General features: G+C 54.1%; 9 protein-coding genes across 9 annotated transcripts; 4 read left to right on the forward strand and 5 right to left on the reverse strand.

Annotated features, from left to right (window-relative positions):
* Nucleotides 1-273: 273 nt before the first annotated feature.
* Nucleotides 274-1803, forward strand: DACRYDRAFT_49608 (arginine biosynthesis protein ArgJ; the record flags this gene model as incomplete). Its single annotated transcript, XM_040774917.1, has 3 exons — nucleotides 274-1418; nucleotides 1470-1716; nucleotides 1768-1803. The coding sequence occupies 3 exons, from the start codon at nucleotides 274-276 to the stop codon at nucleotides 1801-1803; spliced, it is 1428 nt and encodes a 475-aa protein (XP_040630386.1).
* Nucleotides 1804-3282: 1479 nt separating this feature from the next.
* Nucleotides 3283-4122, forward strand: DACRYDRAFT_105655 (uncharacterized protein; the record flags this gene model as incomplete). Its single annotated transcript, XM_040768125.1, has 1 exon — nucleotides 3283-4122. One exon carries the CDS (start codon nucleotides 3283-3285, stop codon nucleotides 4120-4122), a length of 840 nt encoding a protein of 279 aa, XP_040630387.1.
* A 216-nt stretch (nucleotides 4123-4338) lies between these two features.
* Nucleotides 4339-5140, reverse strand: DACRYDRAFT_93836 (uncharacterized protein; the record flags this gene model as incomplete). The annotated part of the gene is made up of 4 exons (XM_040777179.1): nucleotides 4339-4415; nucleotides 4447-4585; nucleotides 4636-4913; nucleotides 4966-5140. 4 exons carry the CDS (start codon nucleotides 5138-5140, stop codon nucleotides 4339-4341), a joined length of 669 nt encoding a protein of 222 aa, XP_040630388.1.
* A 391-nt stretch (nucleotides 5141-5531) lies between these two features.
* Nucleotides 5532-6833, reverse strand: DACRYDRAFT_105656 (uncharacterized protein; the record flags this gene model as incomplete). The annotated part of the gene is made up of 3 exons (XM_040768126.1): nucleotides 5532-5824; nucleotides 5873-6063; nucleotides 6118-6833. 3 exons carry the CDS (start codon nucleotides 6831-6833, stop codon nucleotides 5532-5534), a joined length of 1200 nt encoding a protein of 399 aa, XP_040630389.1.
* Nucleotides 6834-7323: 490 nt separating this feature from the next.
* Nucleotides 7324-10308, reverse strand: DACRYDRAFT_114887 (uncharacterized protein; the record flags this gene model as incomplete). The annotated part of the gene is made up of 1 exon (XM_040769901.1): nucleotides 7324-10308. One exon carries the CDS (start codon nucleotides 10306-10308, stop codon nucleotides 7324-7326), a length of 2985 nt encoding a protein of 994 aa, XP_040630390.1.
* A 3438-nt stretch (nucleotides 10309-13746) lies between these two features.
* On the forward strand, nucleotides 13747-14552 carry DACRYDRAFT_114888 (uncharacterized protein; the record flags this gene model as incomplete). The annotated part of the gene is made up of 3 exons (XM_040769902.1): nucleotides 13747-14058; nucleotides 14111-14211; nucleotides 14262-14552. The coding sequence occupies 3 exons, from the start codon at nucleotides 13747-13749 to the stop codon at nucleotides 14431-14433; spliced, it is 585 nt and encodes a 194-aa protein (XP_040630391.1). The 3' UTR covers nucleotides 14434-14552.
* A 305-nt stretch (nucleotides 14553-14857) lies between these two features.
* Nucleotides 14858-16420, reverse strand: DACRYDRAFT_114889 (uncharacterized protein; the record flags this gene model as incomplete). The annotated part of the gene is made up of 1 exon (XM_040769903.1): nucleotides 14858-16420. One exon carries the CDS (start codon nucleotides 16418-16420, stop codon nucleotides 14858-14860), a length of 1563 nt encoding a protein of 520 aa, XP_040630392.1.
* A 225-nt stretch (nucleotides 16421-16645) lies between these two features.
* On the forward strand, nucleotides 16646-17229 carry DACRYDRAFT_114890 (uncharacterized protein). Its single transcript, XM_040769904.1, has 2 exons — nucleotides 16646-16686; nucleotides 16737-17229. The coding sequence occupies exon 2, from the start codon at nucleotides 16746-16748 to the stop codon at nucleotides 17115-17117; it is 372 nt and encodes a 123-aa protein (XP_040630393.1). The 5' UTR covers nucleotides 16646-16686; nucleotides 16737-16745; the 3' UTR covers nucleotides 17118-17229.
* A 432-nt stretch (nucleotides 17230-17661) lies between these two features.
* Nucleotides 17662-20418, reverse strand: DACRYDRAFT_99146 (uncharacterized protein; the record flags this gene model as incomplete). Its single annotated transcript, XM_040777568.1, has 6 exons — nucleotides 20351-20418; nucleotides 20211-20298; nucleotides 19986-20160; nucleotides 19809-19932; nucleotides 18836-19759; nucleotides 17662-18785 (listed from the first exon to the last, which is right to left on the reverse strand). The coding sequence occupies exons 1-6, from the start codon at nucleotides 20385-20387 to the stop codon at nucleotides 17662-17664; spliced, it is 2472 nt and encodes an 823-aa protein (XP_040630394.1). The 5' UTR covers nucleotides 20388-20418.
* Nucleotides 20419-20447: the final 29 nt, after the last annotated feature.

Consider the following 20447-nt stretch of genomic DNA (forward strand, 5'->3'; position numbering starts at 1 on the left):
CGTCCATTCCTTTTGGTGGCTAAGATGCCCTATTGACCCTGACTCGCCGGCCGAGAGCGACGTCACACACAGCGGGCAGACCGTCCTTTTCTCCCCTCTCCTCGACGTCCATTCCCCCCTTCTCGACGCCCTCTGACGCCCCTCACCTGCTTTACTTAAGAGGACTCTGCTCTGGCGACACAGTCTCTGCTAGGTACGATGGCTTCTCGCCTGAGTGCATTCCCTGCTGGCGTCCGGCGTCTGCGACTCTCTCTCCCTCCCGCTGCTCGCTGCATGTCGGCCTCTGCTTCTCACGATCCTGTAGCCAGCGGTCCCTCTACACCCCGTCGTTCCCCTCCCTCAAAAGATCACCTTGCCCACGACATCCCTGATAACGCCTTCCCCCGCTCCTTCCTTGCCTCTGGGGTGCATTGTGGGATCAAGAAACGCGGGGGTGCGAACGATCTGGGATTGGTGGTGTCTACCGCCGAGCACACGTCTGCAGCAGCTTGCTTCACGAAGAACGTGTTCAAGGCTGCGCCTGTGCTGGTCAGCCAGGAGGTGCTGCTCAAGTTTGGAGGGCGGGCGGCGGCAGTGGTCGTCAATTCTGGGTGTGCGAATGCGGTGACGGGCAAGCAGGGCATGGAGGATGCCAGGGACATGGTGAGGACGGTGGATGCGCTGCGAGAAGCGAGGACTGGGGGGACGGATACGGCAGACGGTGTTGCTCAGCCCGTATCAGCCGGTGCTGCACCGAGTAAGACGCTCGTTATGTCCACTGGCGTCATCGGCCAAACCCTGCCCATCACCAACATCCTCAACGGTATCGCACTCGCACACGCCAACCTCGGCGCCTCCTTCGCTTCCTGGCAAGGCGCCGCCCAAGCGTTCATGACAACCGACACGTTCTACAAGCTCCGCGCTCGAACCTTCACTCTCGCCGGCAAGAAGGTTAGGATCGCTGGCATAGACAAAGGAGCTGGAATGATCCACCCAGACATGGGACCGCCCTCACCCAGCACCGCTCCTGCCCCGCCCCACGCAACACTCCTGGGGCTCATCGCGACTGACGCCGCAGTCTCGCCCTCCGCGCTCCAGTCGGCGCTCACCTTCGCCGTCGAACGGAGCTTCAACAGCATCTCCGTCGACGGTGACATGAGCACAAACGACACGATTGTCGCGCTGGCGAACGGAGCGAGCGGGATGGAGCGGGATATCGACGAGCTCGCTGACCCGGAGCTGTACACCCAGTTCCGGGACGAGCTCACCGCCTTTGCCACTGAGCTCGCAAAGCTCGTCGTCCGCGACGGAGAGGGGGCGACCAAGTTCGTCACTGTCTCCGTCGAGGGTGCGAGCTCTTTCTCCGACGCACACACCATCGCCAGCACCATCTCAACCAGCTCGCTCGTCAAGACCGCGCTGTATGGCGAGGACGCTAAGTGAGTTCACTCTTGCACTGTTTCATTAACTGTATACTGATCTATCTACAGCTGGGGCCGCATCCTCGCCGCCGTCGGCGCTGCACCCGTCTCGAACCCACCTGACCCACAAAAGGTCAGCGTCTCCTTCCTCCCATGCGACGGGAGCACGGAGCTCAAACTGCTCGTCAACGGCGAGCCCGAAAAGGTCGACGAGGTGCGCGCGAAACAGATCCTCCAGATGGAGGATCTGGAGATTCGCGTGGTGCTGGGTGAGGGTGGGGAGAGCGCACGGTACTATACGTGCGACCTCAGTCATGTGCGTTCTTTTCTTTCGTTTATTTCGGGCAGTGGACTGATGCTGAGATAGGATTATGTAACGATCAATGGAGATTATCGTAGTTAGACAATACGACTCGGTTCTCATTTCTCTCACTTATAAGGCCTGCATCTCGAAGTTCGTCAATCTGCTCACACAACAACAAAAAACGAGTGCGTCGGGGAACTGAATGATAAGCACGTTATTTACCACCTTCCTGACCTATCAGCCCGAATATCATCGATAAGTAACCGCAGACTGACGAGCTAGGGATGATAACAGCCAGTGCACTAACGGATTGTATGCTGCACTCGGAATACTGAATACAGATTCTGCAGATCGATGCGCGATACCCCAATCCAGACAATGCAATGCAAGGTGAGCTTGTTCACATCATTCACTCGCGCGTACACTCATCCACGCTGCCTTACAGAGTCCCTCGCCTTCCCCCAACCCCGCATATATGCAGTTGATTCATGGGCATTCGTCAATCCCATTATGTTCCATTGGACCTCTACTTCCCTGTGGCAGTTTGACCTCTTCCCACCATCCCTTCTCTCGCCACCATCCACCCCCTTGTTGCCGTCCATCCTCTCGTCACCACAAGCTAGGGCCTCAGCAACTTTCACCCTCACAGACAGCTGGGCATGAGCATGGGTTGGCCACATCTCCAAGCTCTGGGTCCCGGTCCACCGCTCAGGCCCACTCTGTGCTATCACAGAGTCACGCGCATTTCCATACTATGTGAACATTACTTACAACTGAGTGAGTGTTAATATATTGTGACAAGGCAAAGATTCTCTCATCTTAACCCTGCAGAACTCCGTTGAAGTCATATCCTGGTCTAACTATTGTTGCTCAATTGCTTTTGGCCTCACTGAATCTTGCAAGGTCTGTTCATGCACTAGAAGGGAAGAGGACCTAGACGTGTCCAATCCTTGCGGATAGGCGGTGGGCCTGAGCGCAACACCGCTGACGCTTTGACCTCCCGGTTCGACGCTAAGGACTACTCTTGGTTATCACATCTGGCAAGCATGCTTTCCAAATTGGGAAGAGCCCCCTTGCTAATGATTTGAAGGGAGCTGTGATCAGCAAAAGATATCACCAGGGTACAACATCAGTGAGTGGTCACACTTCCGGCTAACCAAGTTCTGACTCCGCTGACAGTTAAATAGCAGACATTGAGTCGTCTTCCCATCTCCATCTCTGTTCTGTTCCACCACCATCCCCTCTACACTTTTAAGAACTCCCCTTCCTTGTGGGTCTGTAAGTCTCTTCCCTTGGCCAATGCTAACTTGCCTTCCAGCCCTGACTCTTCAACGCTTAGCATAGACCAGATCAAAGCTTTGCAACCTGTACAACTTCTGGCCAAGAAGGAACAATAGTCAACAACAGACATTGGGACTTCTGCAACACATAGTCGCTGGGACCAGGTAAGTATAAGCATTGAAGTTCATATATGCACGCATATATTGTGCATATACCCTGTTCTGACACCCATTAAGAACCAGGAAGCAACGCACCCACATATTGTTTCTATTCAATCCATTCAATCTCCGTTTCATCATGCCGTTCACCTTGACCCCTGCCTTGAAATCGACTGCAGATATTATTCTGTGCTGTTCGGATGGTGTTCAATTCGTTGTGCATTCCGCAGTCATTCGATATGCATCAGCAAGCTTTGCTGAGACATATGACCTCCCAGCCAAAGTGGAAATTGAACATCTGCGTGTCAATATTTACGAGACCAGCTCAGTGATGGACTTTTTACTTTCGAAGATCTATGGCCTGCCCCCTTCTTCGGAGCCAACTAATATCGATATCCTCATAGCAAGAATGAAGGTTGCAAGCACCTTCAACATGCACGAAATTACGAATGATCGCAAGGTGGAGTTGCTTGGGACGGATTACTTGTACCGACGTCCTCTGGATCTATTGGCAATTGGCATGGATCACCACCTTCCGGAGCTGGTGGGCCAAGCCATCGAACAGACTTTCAAACTCTCCGAAGACAAGCTGTTGAATAGTCCAATGCAGATCCTCCCAGCCAATGTGCCTTCTCGTCTTCTTACCGCTCGTCACGACAGGGCTAGGGCCATCCACTCTCGTCTGGAAGGCTTCATTTCTGGACCCAATCGCGAAGTCTATGGCCTGCCCACTTGTCCGAGGTGTCAATCGACTCATCCGTGGCTGGTGTCTTGGATTGCTGCTGTCAAGCTTGAGCTGCTTGATTTGCCAACGACTTCTACCATATTCAGTCCCGCATTTGTCAACAATGTGCAAGATGACTATATTCAACATTGCGACTGCAGGGTCGATGCCAATACTTCCAGCCACGAAATGATGAACAAGCTGAAGGCTATCATAGATCCAGAGTTCCCGATCCCCACAAGCTGGGATTTCTGACAGATATGCATGCTATTCATGCGCATGGATGCACAGCTGTTGTGGATGTTATCATATGTGGATGCTATCCCTGTGAACTTTGCCGTGTACCGGGAATGTTATATCGCTGTCGATTCTGTTTATGTGTAGAGTTTTGCTGTTTACTGTCAATCCTTTATATGGAGATGAGGCTGCCGTTAATACGGGTAATGATACAATTTACAGTGAAATTGGCCTTCAGTTGCTGGATGGCGACTTCGGCAGGCAATCAGATCTTTGTCCTTCCTCAGGCGTGACGCCCTCTTGCTCTGTTTCTTTATAACCCTTCTGATTTTATTTCTGTACTTTCCACGCTCAATTCCCTTTCCCCCTTGCTCTCCCTTCTTGCATCGGCCAATGCGTGCGATGCTGAGGCGCGATACTTGTCCACTCGTTGTCGTGCGGAGAAAGGAGAGTAAACGAGGGCGACAGATCCAAGAACCACCTATATACTCTGTCAGAATCCCAAAAACGTAGTAGAGTAGTTCTACGTACTAGCATTGCCGCGATTATAGCGACATCACTGCTCCCCACACCCATCAACCTCTCCTCAGGCACCCCATATGCGAATTGGTGACGTCTCGTGGGATTTTGATGGGGGTATTTACTCTGTGTCTGTCGTCTCTGAACTTCTTCGATGTATGCAGGACTGCGGGTACTCTTTAGGATGTCATACGCTTTAGTAATGGCCTTGAAACGCTCCTGACGGATGTCATCCGGTTCGTGTCGGCAGGTGGGCGAGTCTGGATGATGCACGCGGACCAGCTCATAATCTACGACCGCATGAGTTATCTCCAAGTGATAAATAAGATGCTGTCGGCATACATCTCTCCTTTATCTCATCCTGTGAAGCCGTGCGACGGAGGTGAAATATTTCATGGGGAGTTGGATGGGCATGGGAAGGGTATGACAAATGGGGGGCTGTTTGTGTGACCGGAGATGTCGAGAAGGTGCGAAAAGCGGTTGCGAACGACCTACGGCAGATGGCCGCACGTAGCATGGAGCATGGGAGAAGAAATACAAGTGTCGTTGGCTGATGTGAGGCAAGAATAGGAAAAGAGAACGGAAAGGGTAAGTGGGAGAGCAGCGTGATCCCCACTGTCCTTCCTGGTGGGATATCACCTACCACATACATGCAGGGGGTCACTGGCAACTGTCCAGGAAAGTTCATCACCGCAAACGGTGATGATAGTCAGTGAGCATAAAGGTAGTGAGTGCATCACTCGCATTTGACTGCCTCTGCTGTGGGAAGACCACTGCGTATATGCCAGGCGCGTCGTCCACGGCGCATACATCTGCATTGACGACGCATATATTACCTAGACTTGTCAATGGACAACGTTCTCGCCATGTCAAACAAGATCATCAGCCTCAGTCAGTCCCACTCGATGCTATTCCCAAACCAATGCGCCCTTTTCATTGACCGACGCCCTCATCCCCCCGCTGAGCTTCTTGTTGGCGCCTCCAGAACCTCTTGCCTGCTCCTTCATGCGCTCGTTCTCAAGCTCCCGCTTGTGCCGTGCAAGCAGCGCCAGCCGTTCCGCCTCCTGGTCCGATCGAAGCGACTTGTCCGCTTCGCGTTTCCGCGCGTTCTGTCGCTGCTTCTTGGTCAGCGTCTCGCTTGCCTTGGCTGGACGAGACGCGGGTGTGGAGCCGGAGGAACTGGCAAACCCATTGTGAGAAGCTGTTCCCAATGTCAGTGGTGCGAGGTAGCAGTGAGAAGAAGACGCACTCGCTCGTCGGTTTCGGCTCTTGACAATGCCCCACTCTCCCTCGTCGTCCGCCTCTTCCGCCCCGGCTCCACCAGCAGAGTCCTCGACATCTTCGTAGTCTGCCCAGGAAAATCCAGCAGCGGGACGTTCTTCGGCAGACGGCTTGACACGCATGACGCGTGAGACGGACTGTGCAGGTGTTTCTAGCATGCTGGGAAACTCAGTGAGCACACACTAACGCGCACGGTGTGAGAGGGATACGCACTCATCCACGGCCGTCTTCCTCGGTCGAGGAAGCATCCTCTCCACCGTACTCCTCATCACCCCAGAAGGCCCCTTCTCGCTCTCACCCTCCTCTCCTTCTGCAGCTTCACCCACCTCTCCGATCCCGCTGTCTTCCTCAGTCACGCTCGTCGTAATGTCCCCAATACTCCCCTCCACATGGCGATCCGAGCCGCCTGTCCCTGCCGCAATCCCAGCAATTCCAGAGGCATGATTAGCGGTGCGCGCAGAACGACGAGTCTCCACGCGCGTCCAAGGGCCGTCCGGGTCAGCCGCACTCGTGCTGGGACCTGCGGTACGCTGTGGCACAGGGGGAACACGCGTTCCGCCAGATGTGACCGGCGCACCGGCGGCATGGGATGAAGATGCGGACTTCGATTTCTTCTTCTTTTTCCCTGCGCCTGGTGTAGGTGCTGGCTCGTCGGGAACAGTGGTGCTCGTTGCTTCGCTATCCTCAACCAGAGCGCCGGGAAGGCGCTTCTCCTCAACCTTTCCTGGAGCACTGGACGAGGCAGCAGCGGGAGAAGCCTTCTTCTTCTTCTTCCCTTTCTTGCTGGATGCTGAAGGTGCAATGGTGCTCGAACCCCGCTTGAGAGAGGGAGGCGGAGGAGGTGCAGGGCGGAGGAACACGTAGGCGAGCCCGAGTCCTACGATGGCGACGGCGGCGGTGATGATGAGGGACGACTGAGAAGATCCCATTGTTGATGTTGACAGATGAATGGTGAACGGATAGAAAAATGTTGACCAGGGAGTGAAGATGCTGTTGAGGGGATTGATTGAGTGATGGACTAAGGTAGGCGACAACGTCGGACTTGGACTTGGCCTCTCAGGGTTGACCTCCCACAGGCACGGGACGTTGTCCTCAATGGTACCATCACCATCGAACCACCAAGCAAATGAAGCACATGACTGCGTACCTGCTGGACACCATTATCCAGTTACAAAGTGGTTGTTATAAATAAACGCGACCATCGTTGATTGTCCATGGGTATCGAAGCGAGCGGTATGTCTATATGGATCTTATGGATACATTTGGAGTGGATCATCATCGTAGACAAGTGTTCAAGGAAGGAAATATGCAACAACAATAAGGAGACTGAACAACAACGAATGTTTCAACCCAGTGGGAAATTGTGACATTTACCTTTCGTCGGCGCGTTATAACATTGAGCAGTGTGATGTGCGGTTATTATTCCGCACCCTTCAGCAACAGCGTCCCCCCTGCTTCCTCACATCGCCTCAGCAGCTCCTCCCACAACTCAGCTTTCTGATGCTCACTCAGGGGCACCTTCCCTCCTGGAATCTTCATCGATTTGAGCGCCATCGACGGCGTGGAGGAAGGAGGGCTCATCGGGGATGGGCTAGGCTTCGCTGGAGTAGTAGTAGAAGGGGAAGGCGTGTTAATCGATGCCGACCGGGGCGGGGGAAATACCCCTGCAACGGTATACAGAGACTTTCGTTCACCAAAGGGTGTCGCGTCTCCCTCGCTGCATGTTCTTCCCGTTAACCCAGGGGAAGTCATCCCCGTTGGACGGGGAGTGGTAGAACCTAGCGATGGGCTCCGCTGGTGGGAGACGGCCTGCACCCCGAAACTTCGGGGATCGGAGACGGAGATGCTCAGGTTGTGGACTTTTTCCCGTCTGGCTTTGGACGCCCTTCTTCGGCGAGCTTGGGCTTGCTCTTCCTCCTCAGAGAGGACAGGTCCGAGAATCGGTTCGGGCGGGGGGGGATCACCCTTCCTCCTCGCCGGAGCGGGCTGGGTGGTCTGTTCTTGGTTCTTGGAAACTGCTGGATCGAGCACTTCCTTCACGCTTGGTCTGCGTCTTGATCGTCCTGGGTGACGGACTGGAGTTTCTGGAACCGTGACAGGCGATATCTGTATGTCCAACTGATGTGGGGGGGAATTGTTCCTCTTCCTTCGTGCCAGGTCCTTCTGATGCCTGTCCGCTTCCTTCTCCTGGGAGGTACGGAGAGGCGTGCTCTTCGGGGTAAAAGGTGATTCCTGAGGGAAAGCGACTAGCGACTCGACGCTGTTCCCTGCAGATTGGAGCGCGCTCTCGTCTGCCTTCTTATCCTCCTCATGGTCGCGGTCGCTCACCGGGCTACCCCTTGTCAAACGAATCGGGATCGCAGGCACAGGAGGTACACGGACTGTCTTCCCCCTCACAGGCGTCTCCAGCTCAGCCTTCTCCTTCAGCAGCGTAGGCAGAGGAGGTACGGGAGGCATCGACGAGATTTCCTTCTCTTTTCGCGTGGTCCGAAGGTTTGGATTAGATAGTTTCCGCACGAAGCCACCTATTTGCTGACCAAACGAGGGGCGGCGCTTGTGTTCTTCGGAAGCTGGAAGCTCGGCGGGTGTGGGCGGTCTGGCTGGAGGTTTCGTGCGGGGTTCGGGGGTTGAGAGCTGTGGTGCAGACACCACCTGCGTGGTCTTTGTGGGTGGTGCAACAGACTTTGTAATGTTTGGACGTTTGGCGTCGAGAGACGTCTTCCCAGGCAGGTCGCGTGGCCTTGGCTGGTCAAAAGAGCGGGCCCGCTGCCTCGCCTCTTCCCGCGTGGGAACATGCGGCTGTTCATCTCCTGAACGCTTGAGCGAGAGTTTTCTTCCTAATCTTCGGAATCCGCTGGGTGTGCAGAGATCTCCCCATTCGCTTGGGGCAGGGGTCGGCAGTTGAACAGGAAGATCTGGTTGGCTTTCCCAAGGCGCAACCTTCGGATCCACAACTGCCCGTTCCTCCCGATGTCCTGTACGCGACTGCGAGCGGTATGCCAAAGCAACGGCCGCTGCAGGGGTGAGGGCGGTTTGGACCTTGGGCAGCCGGACACAGGATTCGCTCAAGTATCCGTCCGTCTTGATAAATGTCGAGGAGCGCTTACCGTTCCCGTTCCTATCGCCGGGACGGGTTGACGAGGAGCGCTTCAGTTGCTTTGGTTGTGGGCTTTCGCCAATTCCTTCTCCACCGGAGCTATAAGTATGCAAACCTGCATGCTCTCGCCCACGCGTTGTGGGTCGAATGATCCGCGCATTTGTAGTTGTGTGCTGTCCTATCTCCGGGACGGGTTGCGCTTTGGTGACTTCCTCATACGCCGTTGCTGAGGTCCAGGGGCTTACATGTGTCCTCAGGGACTGGGGTGTTGATTCGGATTGAAGAACCTGATGAACACGTATCTCGGAGGATCGTGGGGAGGAGGGGGCCTCGGAGCCAAATAGCGGTGTGGTGGGTGACGACAATAGAGTCGATACATCTTCTGTGCGTCCGACGTTGCCGCCGGAATAATTTCCCACAGGCGTGGCTGGTTTAGTGAGCAAACGCTTGACATCGACTGGCGAAGCCACTCTACCGACTGTATTGAACGATGCCGATCGAGGCGATGTTGTTGTTTGAGGCATGAATTTACCGAAGTCCATTGAGCTTCCCATTGAGACGATGTGCTGAATTCCTCCACCGCCTAGGGACAAAGAGCTCGTTCGCCGCGAATGGGAAGCCCTATTCGACCCGGGTATGGTGTTTAAATTGGCCATTGAAGGTGAGACGACAGACCGCGTGATCGCCGCCCGAGCTGACGAATCGACAATTCGATCGAATGTAATCATGTTCCGGCTTGAAGCGGACAGATGCGGGGCGCCTGAGTGAGGACGAGGGGGGTATTTATTAACGACCAACGAAGGAAGCGAGGCTTTTTGGGTGGTGCTGCGTGACGAGGTTGGTTCTCCTTCGACTCGCCAGTCTTCGGACGGGGTTGTGGCAGAGCGCGTGTTTCGGAACGTGGCACCGGACTGGCCATTGACGCGCGATCCGGGCGTGCTCGGGCCAGATAACAGCTCGAGGAAAGAACGATCTGACGAATCCGTTCTTTTGTGTTGCATCATCTGGGATGAGGCGGGCGCGGTTGATGGCCGTCGCATGTGGTTGGATTGAGGCTTTCTCCTCCGAGGATCTATGTCGGACTTATTCGATGTCTCCTTCCTCGTGTCGGTGCATACAGTCACAGACACCTTCGAATCATCGGGTGAGGTGTAATCACTAAGGCTAATAGAATGCCTGGTTGTGGAGTCCATACGTTCGAAGTGAAATTGTACATTCAGATGATTCGAAGTCGACAGCGGTGTTGTGGGAGGGTCTGTCGGCTTGTCCAGTTTTGACAGGAACTGAGACATCTGTAGGGCTAACATGACGACCAGTGGCAACGAGTAGTACAAGGGCGTACGGTAGTGCTGACGCTATAAAGCGTCTAAAGAAGTTGCATGTCTTATTCAAATGTCGAGAACGTATACAATAAGTATATTCCACAACTTCCCAAGGTTGTGAATAGAGCGTGGAAGACCACAGAGTACTCAGGTGCAAGCAAGTTCAAAACAGTGACCAGTGGATAGTCGTCGACAGAAGACTGAGCCTGTGGGCACGTCCGATATCAGAGGAGTAGACCAAGAGGGAGTGAGGCGGATCCCTACGGCGCGAAAGGAGAGATTTTTATCTGGGAAGTCTTGAGGTCAGGGATGAGCATCAAGAAGCGCTCCGTTCACGTCGGCGCCTGCTCGCAGTTATACGGTGAACACAACTGCACAATGTGTTGGCCGCCCGTGAGTAACCAGAATAAGCATTGCATCAGTGGGTGTATCGGATTCGTGCTGCTTGCGTGTCACCTGCCCCTTAATGTCGTTGCCATCGATTCCCTAATTTCCTGATGGGGTGGAAGAGAAGCACGGAAGAAAGTTGCGCTCGGTCCTGCCGCCCACTCGATTGTCACCCTGTTGTCAAGATGTGCACCCGCGACACTACTTTTACCCGTCATACTTTAAATCCTGACAGATCGACGCTTATTGCTAGCTTCCAAAAATGAACAATGAATTTCGCCGCTTCGAGTCTTTCGTGGATATCCAAATTCGTGTGGGCGTACACTCGCCGATACGGCAGATCAAGCTAATGATGTCCTCGCCGAATTGTGGCTGTCCACCCAGCAACGATATCTTCCGGTCGCCAAGGCGGATTAGATGACCCGGGCCGCCTACCTTAATGGGGTTTATCAAGACTGTAGGGTGACACAATAAATATCAATTACACTCGTTACTCAACAACATGCCTCCCCAACAACCGCACAATATTCGGGTGTCTGCATGGCACTTATATTGCATCTTTCCGTAACACACTCCGTTGGTGCGGGGCTTGATGGCGGGGCTCATGTGTGTATATATCTGCTGGCGGAATAGAAGACTATCATGTGATGCTGGTTTTTGTTCATCACTTGGCCAACAAATTATACAGCTCCTAATACGTGCGGATCATTCTCGCTGCTTCCGGGTTTGGCTGTGCACCGCGTTTCCCAGCATGGCCAACCAGTTCCGTTACAATGGCTGGTCGAATCATGTCTCTTATCTGCCGGCACACCGAGCGCCTCGCGATGAATGTGTTGGACAGGCGAGGCGATGATATCCACCTCCACGAGAATCCATGTATTCTTCCGATTTGGCCTCGAGTCGCCAGCCCCGCATCTGTTTGCTTGGTGCACACATGTGCTTCTTACGCCCATGCCAGAGTCTGCCACTGTGATCCGACAAGGTTCTCGCTGAATCTGGAAGTATATTGCGCTCACTGTCTTGTTCAACCACCTAATGCTTACGGATATCTGCCTCGTGTTCGATGGCGCTATTGTTGTCGAACACAACCATGGGGATTTCGGTCTTCGAGGTGATAAGCGTACTGCATGGACAGTGCAAACTGGTGAAGATATCACCTAACGTCTGCATCACGATATTGGTCATCGTTACGCTCATGATGACCTGGAGTTTTGTGAGGGGTCTTTTCAAGCCTGCATATTCTTGGATCATCCACCGTCTTCATCTGAGTTCTCCGTCTGAATTAGAGGTCATTACAAAGCACTCGTCTCTTTTTTTGGTTACCACTTCTGCGGAGGTGAGGTTCTTCTTTGTCCAGAAAGCGGTGTTTGCCGAGGTCTCCTAAATTGCCACCTGCATCAGGACAAGATGGTTTCTCGACCAGAAACGCTTAGAACACAACAAAACCCGTTGCGGTTATCTGAGAGATACTGTACGTGCCATGTTAGGTGCGCACGTCACCTGTCACCACCACTGTCGGCTGCGCATAATTTCCCTGTGTCACCACGTTGAGATAGCTTTGCGCACTTTTACAGCAGTGTTTATGTACATTGCATGGTATCTAGTCACCAGTATACTATGTCTGCAAACCTCTCTTCAAGCACATTTCCATACTCCTCACCTGCCATTGCTGCGTCGACTTGAGTGAAACCCAAGTCTGCCTTATCGTCTTCAGGGAGTCAGACTGATTCTCTCTATGCCTCTGCTGATCCCTCCTCTTCCTCTTCCTCAACAACTCCCTTGCCCTGGACGGTCCCCTTGCTGCCTGCATCTGCATCTCCAGTCTGTCACGTTCACAGACATTGATCTGCTACCATTCTTGCACTGCTCTGAGCTCAGAATTCTTCTCTGCTGACAGTAGACATATAAGCGAGGAGGCTGCCAGGTGCATATCTGTCCGGTAAAAGAGCATCTTGAAAACCTCAGGATTGTAATCTGCGCACTGTCACCAACAATAACCGGAGCTGCGCAGACGACGACGAAAGGTTTTACTTCCATGGAAACAATTTCCCATCAGGGTCTGCGCACCTAACATGGCACGTACAGTAATCGGTGGATCTTTCCCAACATCGCTCACTGCTCTACACGGCCTATACAACACCGAGATGACAGTCAGGGGTTGCCAGTGACCGGAGTATGTCGACGTTGGTGGATACATGCGTCCATCGAGGAAGTCGGGTGGATCTTATTGAAGATCTGATGAGGTGCTTCGTGCGGAGGTTTCTTGAGCAGGAGTACTTTTGTGCATATCTCACAGCGAGGGTTTGAATGCGGATATTAGCCGAAGTCGCAATAAAAGTGTACCACGAGAGTTGTATTAACGTTGTGGGAGAAAGCGGCAGCGAAGAGACCAAAATCCTATTCACTGTATTCAAGACGAAACACATTCCGGGAGTACCCGTAGGCGGAGGCGTTGCGGTGTTACTTGAGCCTGGTCAAAGACATTAATATATTACACAGGAGATTATCGCCTTGCCCACCCTCTTCCGAGATTTTGATCACGTGCACTGATACGGAGAAGCGGAGCATCGCTTCTTGCTGTTGCCGCTTCTTGGGGTGCCGTCAACGAGCTTGTGCAGGTGCACAGCCGGTTACCACATGAAAATGGTGGTGGAAATGAAAGGGTCCATCAGTCCCTAAGAGAGAAAAGGACATTTCCATACGTAAGGGTTTGACAGATAACAAGGATCGAGGTAATCGAGTTAGTGAATAAAGCCAGCGGAAGAGTCAATATTGAGAGCGCATTGTTAGAAGTAACAATGAAGGACGTAAACTAGCTGACAATCAGGGACCGCCAGGGACGATCAATATAGAGATGCGAGACTCTCGGAAGCAGATGTGATCATCCCGCTGTAAAGAGGCGGGGGTGTCACCAAGTAAATGTATTGTCAAACCCATGACTGCGTAAATAGTGCCTTCTTACCTTCTAGCCACCATCGTGTGCTCCTCCTCCTCAAATCAATTCTTGACTCGTGCCCGGTAATCTTACAGATCAATATGTCTTCCTCTTTTGCCACATCCACCTTCCCAGGCACGACCCAAGTATCCCCCTTCACCACTCTCCCACCCGTGTCGCCAAGCACATGGGCAAAGTCTGCAACAGAGGCAGAATCGCTCCTCGCATCGCCAACCTCTCTACCAACTACTTCCCCTTACTACTATTCCACCGATAGCGATGGTCACACGACGACGTTTGCCGTGCTTCCAGGTACCGCGACAGGAAGTCCAACTGGGAGCTCATCAAGCAAGACCACCACGATCATCCTTGGTGTCATCTTGCCTGTTGTTGTAATTGGCGGTCTGATTGTGGTAAGTTCCCTCTGCCATTTTTCCGTGAGCGGATTGCTGACGTCTATGATAGCTCGCTCTACTTGTTCTGCGCCGGAGGACGCGTAGACGACGTCAAGCATGGAGGGCGCGTTATCCCAGCCAATGGAGCTGGGACGCGAAGTATCACGACGCGTGAGTTCCAAACCAGCGTGCACATGACTGTCCAGCTAACTTTTCCCAAGGGAGCCTGATCCTACACCCCTGGATGCAACCTCATTAGGGCACGCAAGACAGGACTCGGGGTACGAATTCGCACCCTCCCACTCCCGGTTTCCCTCCTCCGACCTACCCAAAACACCTCAGCGTCAACCCAGTGTACCACCGACTTCACACTACCGCGATCGGTCGATGTGATCTCCCATGCCTTCCTGTTAGAATCTGGGCAAAGTCTCTCATCATCTTTCAATAAGATCTTTTACTCAACCGTTTGTCCTTGTTAATGATTCGATTCGCACGCTTCATACCACCTTTTCCCCATCCTTTTTCTGCTGGAGGCTTACACTGATTTTCTTGTGATTTTGGTCAACGTCTTGTATTAGTAACTTGGTAATGGAGCCGAAAAATCCTGGAGACATTATTGTATACAGAGCTAAGCCACATCAGGTTACCATCGACTCCTCTGTTGTAGAACGGGACGCGTGTCAAAACCGACCAGTGACGAGCGCACATCTGCCGCAGAAATCTGGTCGCGAAAACTGACAATATCTCCACTGCGTTCAGAGGAAATCTATACCAATACATTGACTCATCTAGTATCGTACAACCCGGTCCACTCGCCTCAAAAATCGAACACCCAACACCCGCCCCTGGCAGTACCCACGACAACCCTTCCCATCTCCTCCTCCAACGCGACCTCCGTATAAAGGTCCTTGCTCTCCTCCCACATCCAGACAGACTCCGGGTCTCGGATATCGTCTTTTACCGTACGGGGGGTGAGGGTCGGCTCACAGTGGGTGATTGCGGGTGTGGGAGTGCGAGTCGCGGGGGAGGGAGTGAATGCGGGTGGGCCGAGGACGGGTAGCGGAGGAGGACTAGGCGACCAGAGCAAAAGCCGATTGAAAGGCAAGAAGTCGCGTATGCTGCTTGTGCTCGCGCACCTAAGACCGCTTGCTCCGAGGAAGGCGCTCTCGGGCCTCTGAGTGGGGGGATGCGGATGGGTCGCGATCGGTCTGGGAGGGAAGATGTAGAGGAACTCTCGCGGGTTTGGGGAGGGGAGCGGGTCGAGTTCGTAGACTGTTGATTGTTGGCCCTGCTGTACTAGCAGCGTGAGGGGGTAGTACCGCGCAGGAACACCTGGCGGGGAAGGGTAGAGGTACTGCGTGGAGATGGTGACTGATACTACTGGGCCGGCGGGGATTGGCAGAGGGTGGGAAGCAACCAATGTGCCTGGTTCTTCCGAGTCGACGTCCGCGACGTCTGAAAGAACGCACTGCGGGAGCCGGAAGAGCTCGATTTGCCCTAGGCGGGTCACGCTCACCAGCCACGGGGGGATGATCTTGATCACTGCTACTGAGCGCCGCTCGCCCTCCGGGGTTTGGAGGACGCTCTGGATGCCCGTGCGCCAGTTGATCACTTGAATGGGCGAGAGATGCCCGCCGACGGCGACGATGTCATCTTGCAGAGCTACGGATTGCGTGCCGCACCAGTTCTGAACGACGGAGTTGAGCGGGAAGAAGCTGGAACGGGTGTAGCGTGGGAGGGGGGTGTCGAGCAATGGGTAGTCGTGGGAAGGGGAGGGTAGGAGGATACGGAAGACCCGGCAGCTCTCGATGGAGTAGTAGCTACCAACGACAACGATCGCTGCTCCAGAGGCTGGGTCGTCCCGCTCCCAATGAACTTGGAGTGCACTGACATCAACTTCCATGTTCATCTGGGCGACGCGGCCCACGCTGCCAGCGTTTACAGGCTGAGAGTTCTTGACCTGCCTGAGGGTTGCGAGATCCCAGCAACGGATCCAGCCGTCCACGGAGCCTGTGAATAGAAACCTCCCCCCGGGGAGGAGGGCAATGCAGGTCAGCCGGTCAACGTGCAGTTCCTTGAGCTTGAGCGTGCGCCGAGGGACGGGGAGGGAGGACGCGAAGTTGGCTGCGAGGGCGTAGGCGGCATGCGTCAGTCGAATGAGCGTTTCCACAGGTAAGGAGGAGGCAGAGTCGTCCCTGAGAGGCGAAGGCACCGGTGAAGGAAGACGAGATACCAAAGACAGCCAGACAGATTTGGACGTCGCGAGTGCGTTGAATTGTTTGCTGACGCAGCGCAGACGTAGCACGGCGCTTGGTGCGAGATGCTCCAAAACGTGTATAATAAGCTCTGCTGGCAGTTCAGACTTGGGTTCATTAGCCATTTTTGTCTTTCAAAGTCCTCGGCAGCTCAGTCAAAGAAAAGAAAGAAAGAAGACCGTGAGCAACAACAACTGACAATGACTAGAACGTCCAGCAGGTTCTGCAGAGGAGTCAACGCGATGTGACAACGCCCTCTCGTGTGATAAGCATGCCGTAATCGCAGTTGCTTCCGCTCTCGCACGGCGCTTGAATTCTTTTCTTCACTGAGAGCGCCCGTCTTCTTACAACGAAAGCAACATCGCACTTCCTACCATCGTTTATAGCCTTGGTAAATATTTTGAATACGAACACGTAATGTAACTGAACAGATCTCCTCAGAGCTTCACCATGGGCCGCCTACGTCGCTCCCGTACACACAAAGCCCAACGAGACGTACACCGCGCCTCACGCACCCGGGCACGCACAAAAGACCTAGACCAAATCCAAGCTGACCTCTTGCCCGCCCGACGAGCCCTGCTCGAAGCACAACCTATTGATCCGGACCTCCCCGGCCTGGGGCAGCATTATTGTGTTGAGTGTGCGAGGTATTTCGAGAGCGACGCTGCACTGAAAGTGCATTGGAGGGGCAAGCTGCATAAGAGGAGGTGTACGAGGTTGAGGGAGCCAGCATATACAATAGAAGAGGCGGAGAGGGCGGCAGGTCTGGGGAGGGAGACGAGGACGAGGAAGCCCGAAGTAGCGATGGAGCAGGATGCATAGGTCGGTCATGCACTTTTTCACCTTGTTACATTTCTCATAATATGCATATGCACAGAGCTGCTGTCGTCTTCAGACACTTATTTCTCTCTCTGTTAGACTCATATGTACAATACCCATACTTTATTCCCCTTCCGACACCGTGCGGCTCTCCAAACGATGTCATTGCGAAACTTCCAACAAAGTGCGCAATACCGATACAACGGCTCAAAGAGAAAAACAGGTGACAGTATGCGCTCGCGCTTGCCCGCAGTACCTCCGAGTCTATCACAGAGACACAGACCGGTCTGTGGCGCATATGACCACAAACGTTGTTCTTCATAAACAAGTCACCCACGCTTGCAGGATCACACCTTATCACACAACGGAACGAGTTATTTGCCACATTACAAGAACCGCTACGTAGAAAAGCACAGGGAAGGTATAGACTATACACAGGCTACAGAGCACGTCCTCGGAATCGTTTGAGAGGAGAGCGGGGTCGTTACATACGTGATTAGTTCACTGTCGTCGACTGCTGAATGAACGGAAATATTCTTTCGTTCAGCTACGCAGGCGGCTGTGGCGCGCCTGGCTGCTGTTGGTGTGCGTCCCCGACCGACATTTGCGCAAATCCTTGGTGTAGAGAAACGTACTGCTGAGCATAAGGATCTTGAGCCGGCGCCGGGCTGCCGGGGTACCCTTGCTCTGGCTGGGCCGACGGCGCGGGGTATCCCGCCTGCGCCTGGAGAGGCGGCGATTGCGCTCCTTGAGGGGCGGGCTGGGGTTGAGCGACGTAAGACAGCGAACCGGAGCGCTGAGGCCCGCCTGGCTGGGGACCAGGGACGGGGTATGCCTGGGCCTGAGCTGGGGCGGGAGCGGGAGGTTGCTGTGATTGGTCATACCCGTACTGCTGAGCCGGTGCTTGGGGGTCATAAGCATACTGCTGCTGTGCACCTGGTGCGCCAGGGTGAGCAGAGGCAGGGGCGGCGTACGCGTCTGCGACAGGGCGGGTGGTAGGAGATGTTGAGGCTGGTTGGCCTGGCTGGGCGGGATACCCCGTCGGAGCAGGAGCCTGCTGCACTGGTGCATACTGAGTCGTCTCCTGGGGCACCGGAGCTGCCTGAGCCTGAGCCTGTTGACTACCCTGTTGTTGCTGCCATTGCGCCAGTGGGGTCTTCCCATCCGGTGCCAGTCCCTGTGAAGTATAATATTCCGCCCAAGCACGGGCGTTCTCGTCCTGATAGGCCTGTGCAGCCGCCTGATCGGAATACTGCGCGCCCTGCTGCGCGTAGGTTTGGTTGTATCCTTGAGAGGGGTCGTATTGTCCTGCTCCTCCCTGCTGCTGATCGTACTGGCCCGGCTGCGGCTGCTCGTACTGTGCTGCATTCTGCTGATCGTACTGTCCTCCCTGGCCCTGTTGGGGCTGATATTGGTACCCGGCCTGCTGCTGACCATATTGCTCGTAACCCTGCTGCTGGGGCTGCTGTTGCCCATACACATTCTGGTCATAGCCTTGCTGTCCTTTGTAACCAGGCTGAGCATATTGCTGCTGCTGCGCATACTGGTCCTGCGGATATCCGCCCTGCTCGTACCCAGGGTATCCTTGTTGTCCATACCCGCCATAGCCAGAGGCACGGGGGTCATATGCTGTCTGGGCTGCTTGCGCGCGATTGTAGTCCAGCAGTGAGACTGGCCATGTATTTAGTAAGGAGAGTGATATGAACTCAGAGTTAGCCTACCTCCCGGGTTGTGAACAGCTAGACTCTCTTCCATCATCCTATCAAACATCTTGCGAGCCTTCAAGAAGCTTTCATTCATGCCCATTAAATCAGCCCGCTTCTGGCTGTACTTATCGATGAGCTTGACGATCTTCGGTCGCAGGGACAACGATTGGCGGTACAGCTCCTGAATCTCATCATTGTCCGCGAGGTTGTCCCTTGCCGGATCCAGGCCACGCAGCATAGTGAGCAATCGGTCAATATTGGCAGCTTGGGCGAAGACTTGAGACTCCATTTCCGCTTCTTTCTGGATTTCCAGCGGGGTAGGATCTGGGAGGACCTCGATGTAGTTGACAGGGAAGATTCCGGTTTTACCCCTAAGCTGTCCGCGCCACCAGTCCTTGAACGCCCGGTCGACGACCTTGATAATATCGCCCTTCTCGAATGCCAACTCACCCCGTTGTGTCGCTTCGAAAGTGTGCAACGCGCGCACCCGAGAGATTGTCGGTTCAGTTGGAGGAGAAGTGGACACAGGCACTGGTGCTATGGCTGGTGCGGGGGCCGGGCGCACGGCAGCAGCAGTTTCCTCTGCAATAGCCGCCTGGGAAACGGTCGGCAGATAGCTAGAAGCAGGGCGCCCATTCAAGCCCTGATGCTCAGTTTGCTTGCGAACAGGGCTGGTTGGGCCTGCAGAGGTGGTCGCGGCGTAGGACGACATCCGCGTTGTCTGCGCTTTTGTAATGGGGAGTTCGGGCTCACCATATGAGCCGCTTCCTCCAGCACCTGACGAGGACCCGCCTTCAAAGGAGCTGTGATATGCGCCTCGTCCACCAGTGTCTGCCATTGATAAGCGTAGGACACGCTGGAGTTCCTCTTCTTCCCTTCGTCGAGCTTCGTCGGATACCTCAGGCGGAGCCGGCTCGTCTGGGGCCTCGAAGTGATACCCTGGGCGTCTTTGTTAACGAGCGATTTATCCTCTCTTTATGAACCATACCCTTATCTCGCAGCCTAGCATAGGTTTCATCAATCATCGCAGAATTCTCTCCCGTGTTCTCGTATGTTTCCAGCCATTCCCTTATATAGAAGAGCGCCTTCTTCCGGACTTTGTCGTGCGTGGTCTGTGTATGTGTGTTGATCAGTGGGTGCTTCGCACAAGCGCATTGCACCGCACCCTATCCATGATTAATCTTTCCATTCCCGCCATAAACGCCTTGCTCGCTATCTCTCGCCTCAAGTCAACTTTGCAGTTCTTAACGAGCGAGTCGGCTAGAGACAGCGAATAGAGTTGTACGTTGGCATTTCGGTGTGCAAGGCGTTTGAGGAGGGCAGCAATCACGTTCTGAGCACTAGGAGGCCGAAATGAGCGTGGACGTCAAGAAACACAACAAACGCATACCCCTGCTCTCCTTCGTCAGTGACTTTGTCACATAATGTCAAAATGAGGTTCCAATCTTCGCCTGTAAGCGTCTCGTCGGTCGTCCGTGCTTGCGTGTCGTTAGCATATACTCAACGCATGACTTCCGAGATTGGACTCACTGACGATCTCATCATACGGATTCACTTTCGCAAACATAGCGTCCAGCGTGATAGTTTCTATAGTAGAAGGGGATGGTAAAGAGGAAAGAGGACGCAG

The sequence above is a fragment of the Dacryopinax primogenitus genome, assembly GCF_000292625.1.
Source record: "Dacryopinax primogenitus strain DJM-731 SS1 chromosome Unknown DACRYscaffold_5, whole genome shotgun sequence".
In the NCBI taxonomy this organism is placed as follows: domain Eukaryota; kingdom Fungi; phylum Basidiomycota; class Dacrymycetes; order Dacrymycetales; family Dacrymycetaceae; genus Dacryopinax; species Dacryopinax primogenitus.

Coding starts and splice junctions, on each gene's coding strand:
- DACRYDRAFT_114890 (XM_040769904.1), top strand. CDS start 16,746: ATGGGCCGCCTACGTCGCTCCCGTACACACAAAGCCCAACGAGACGTA.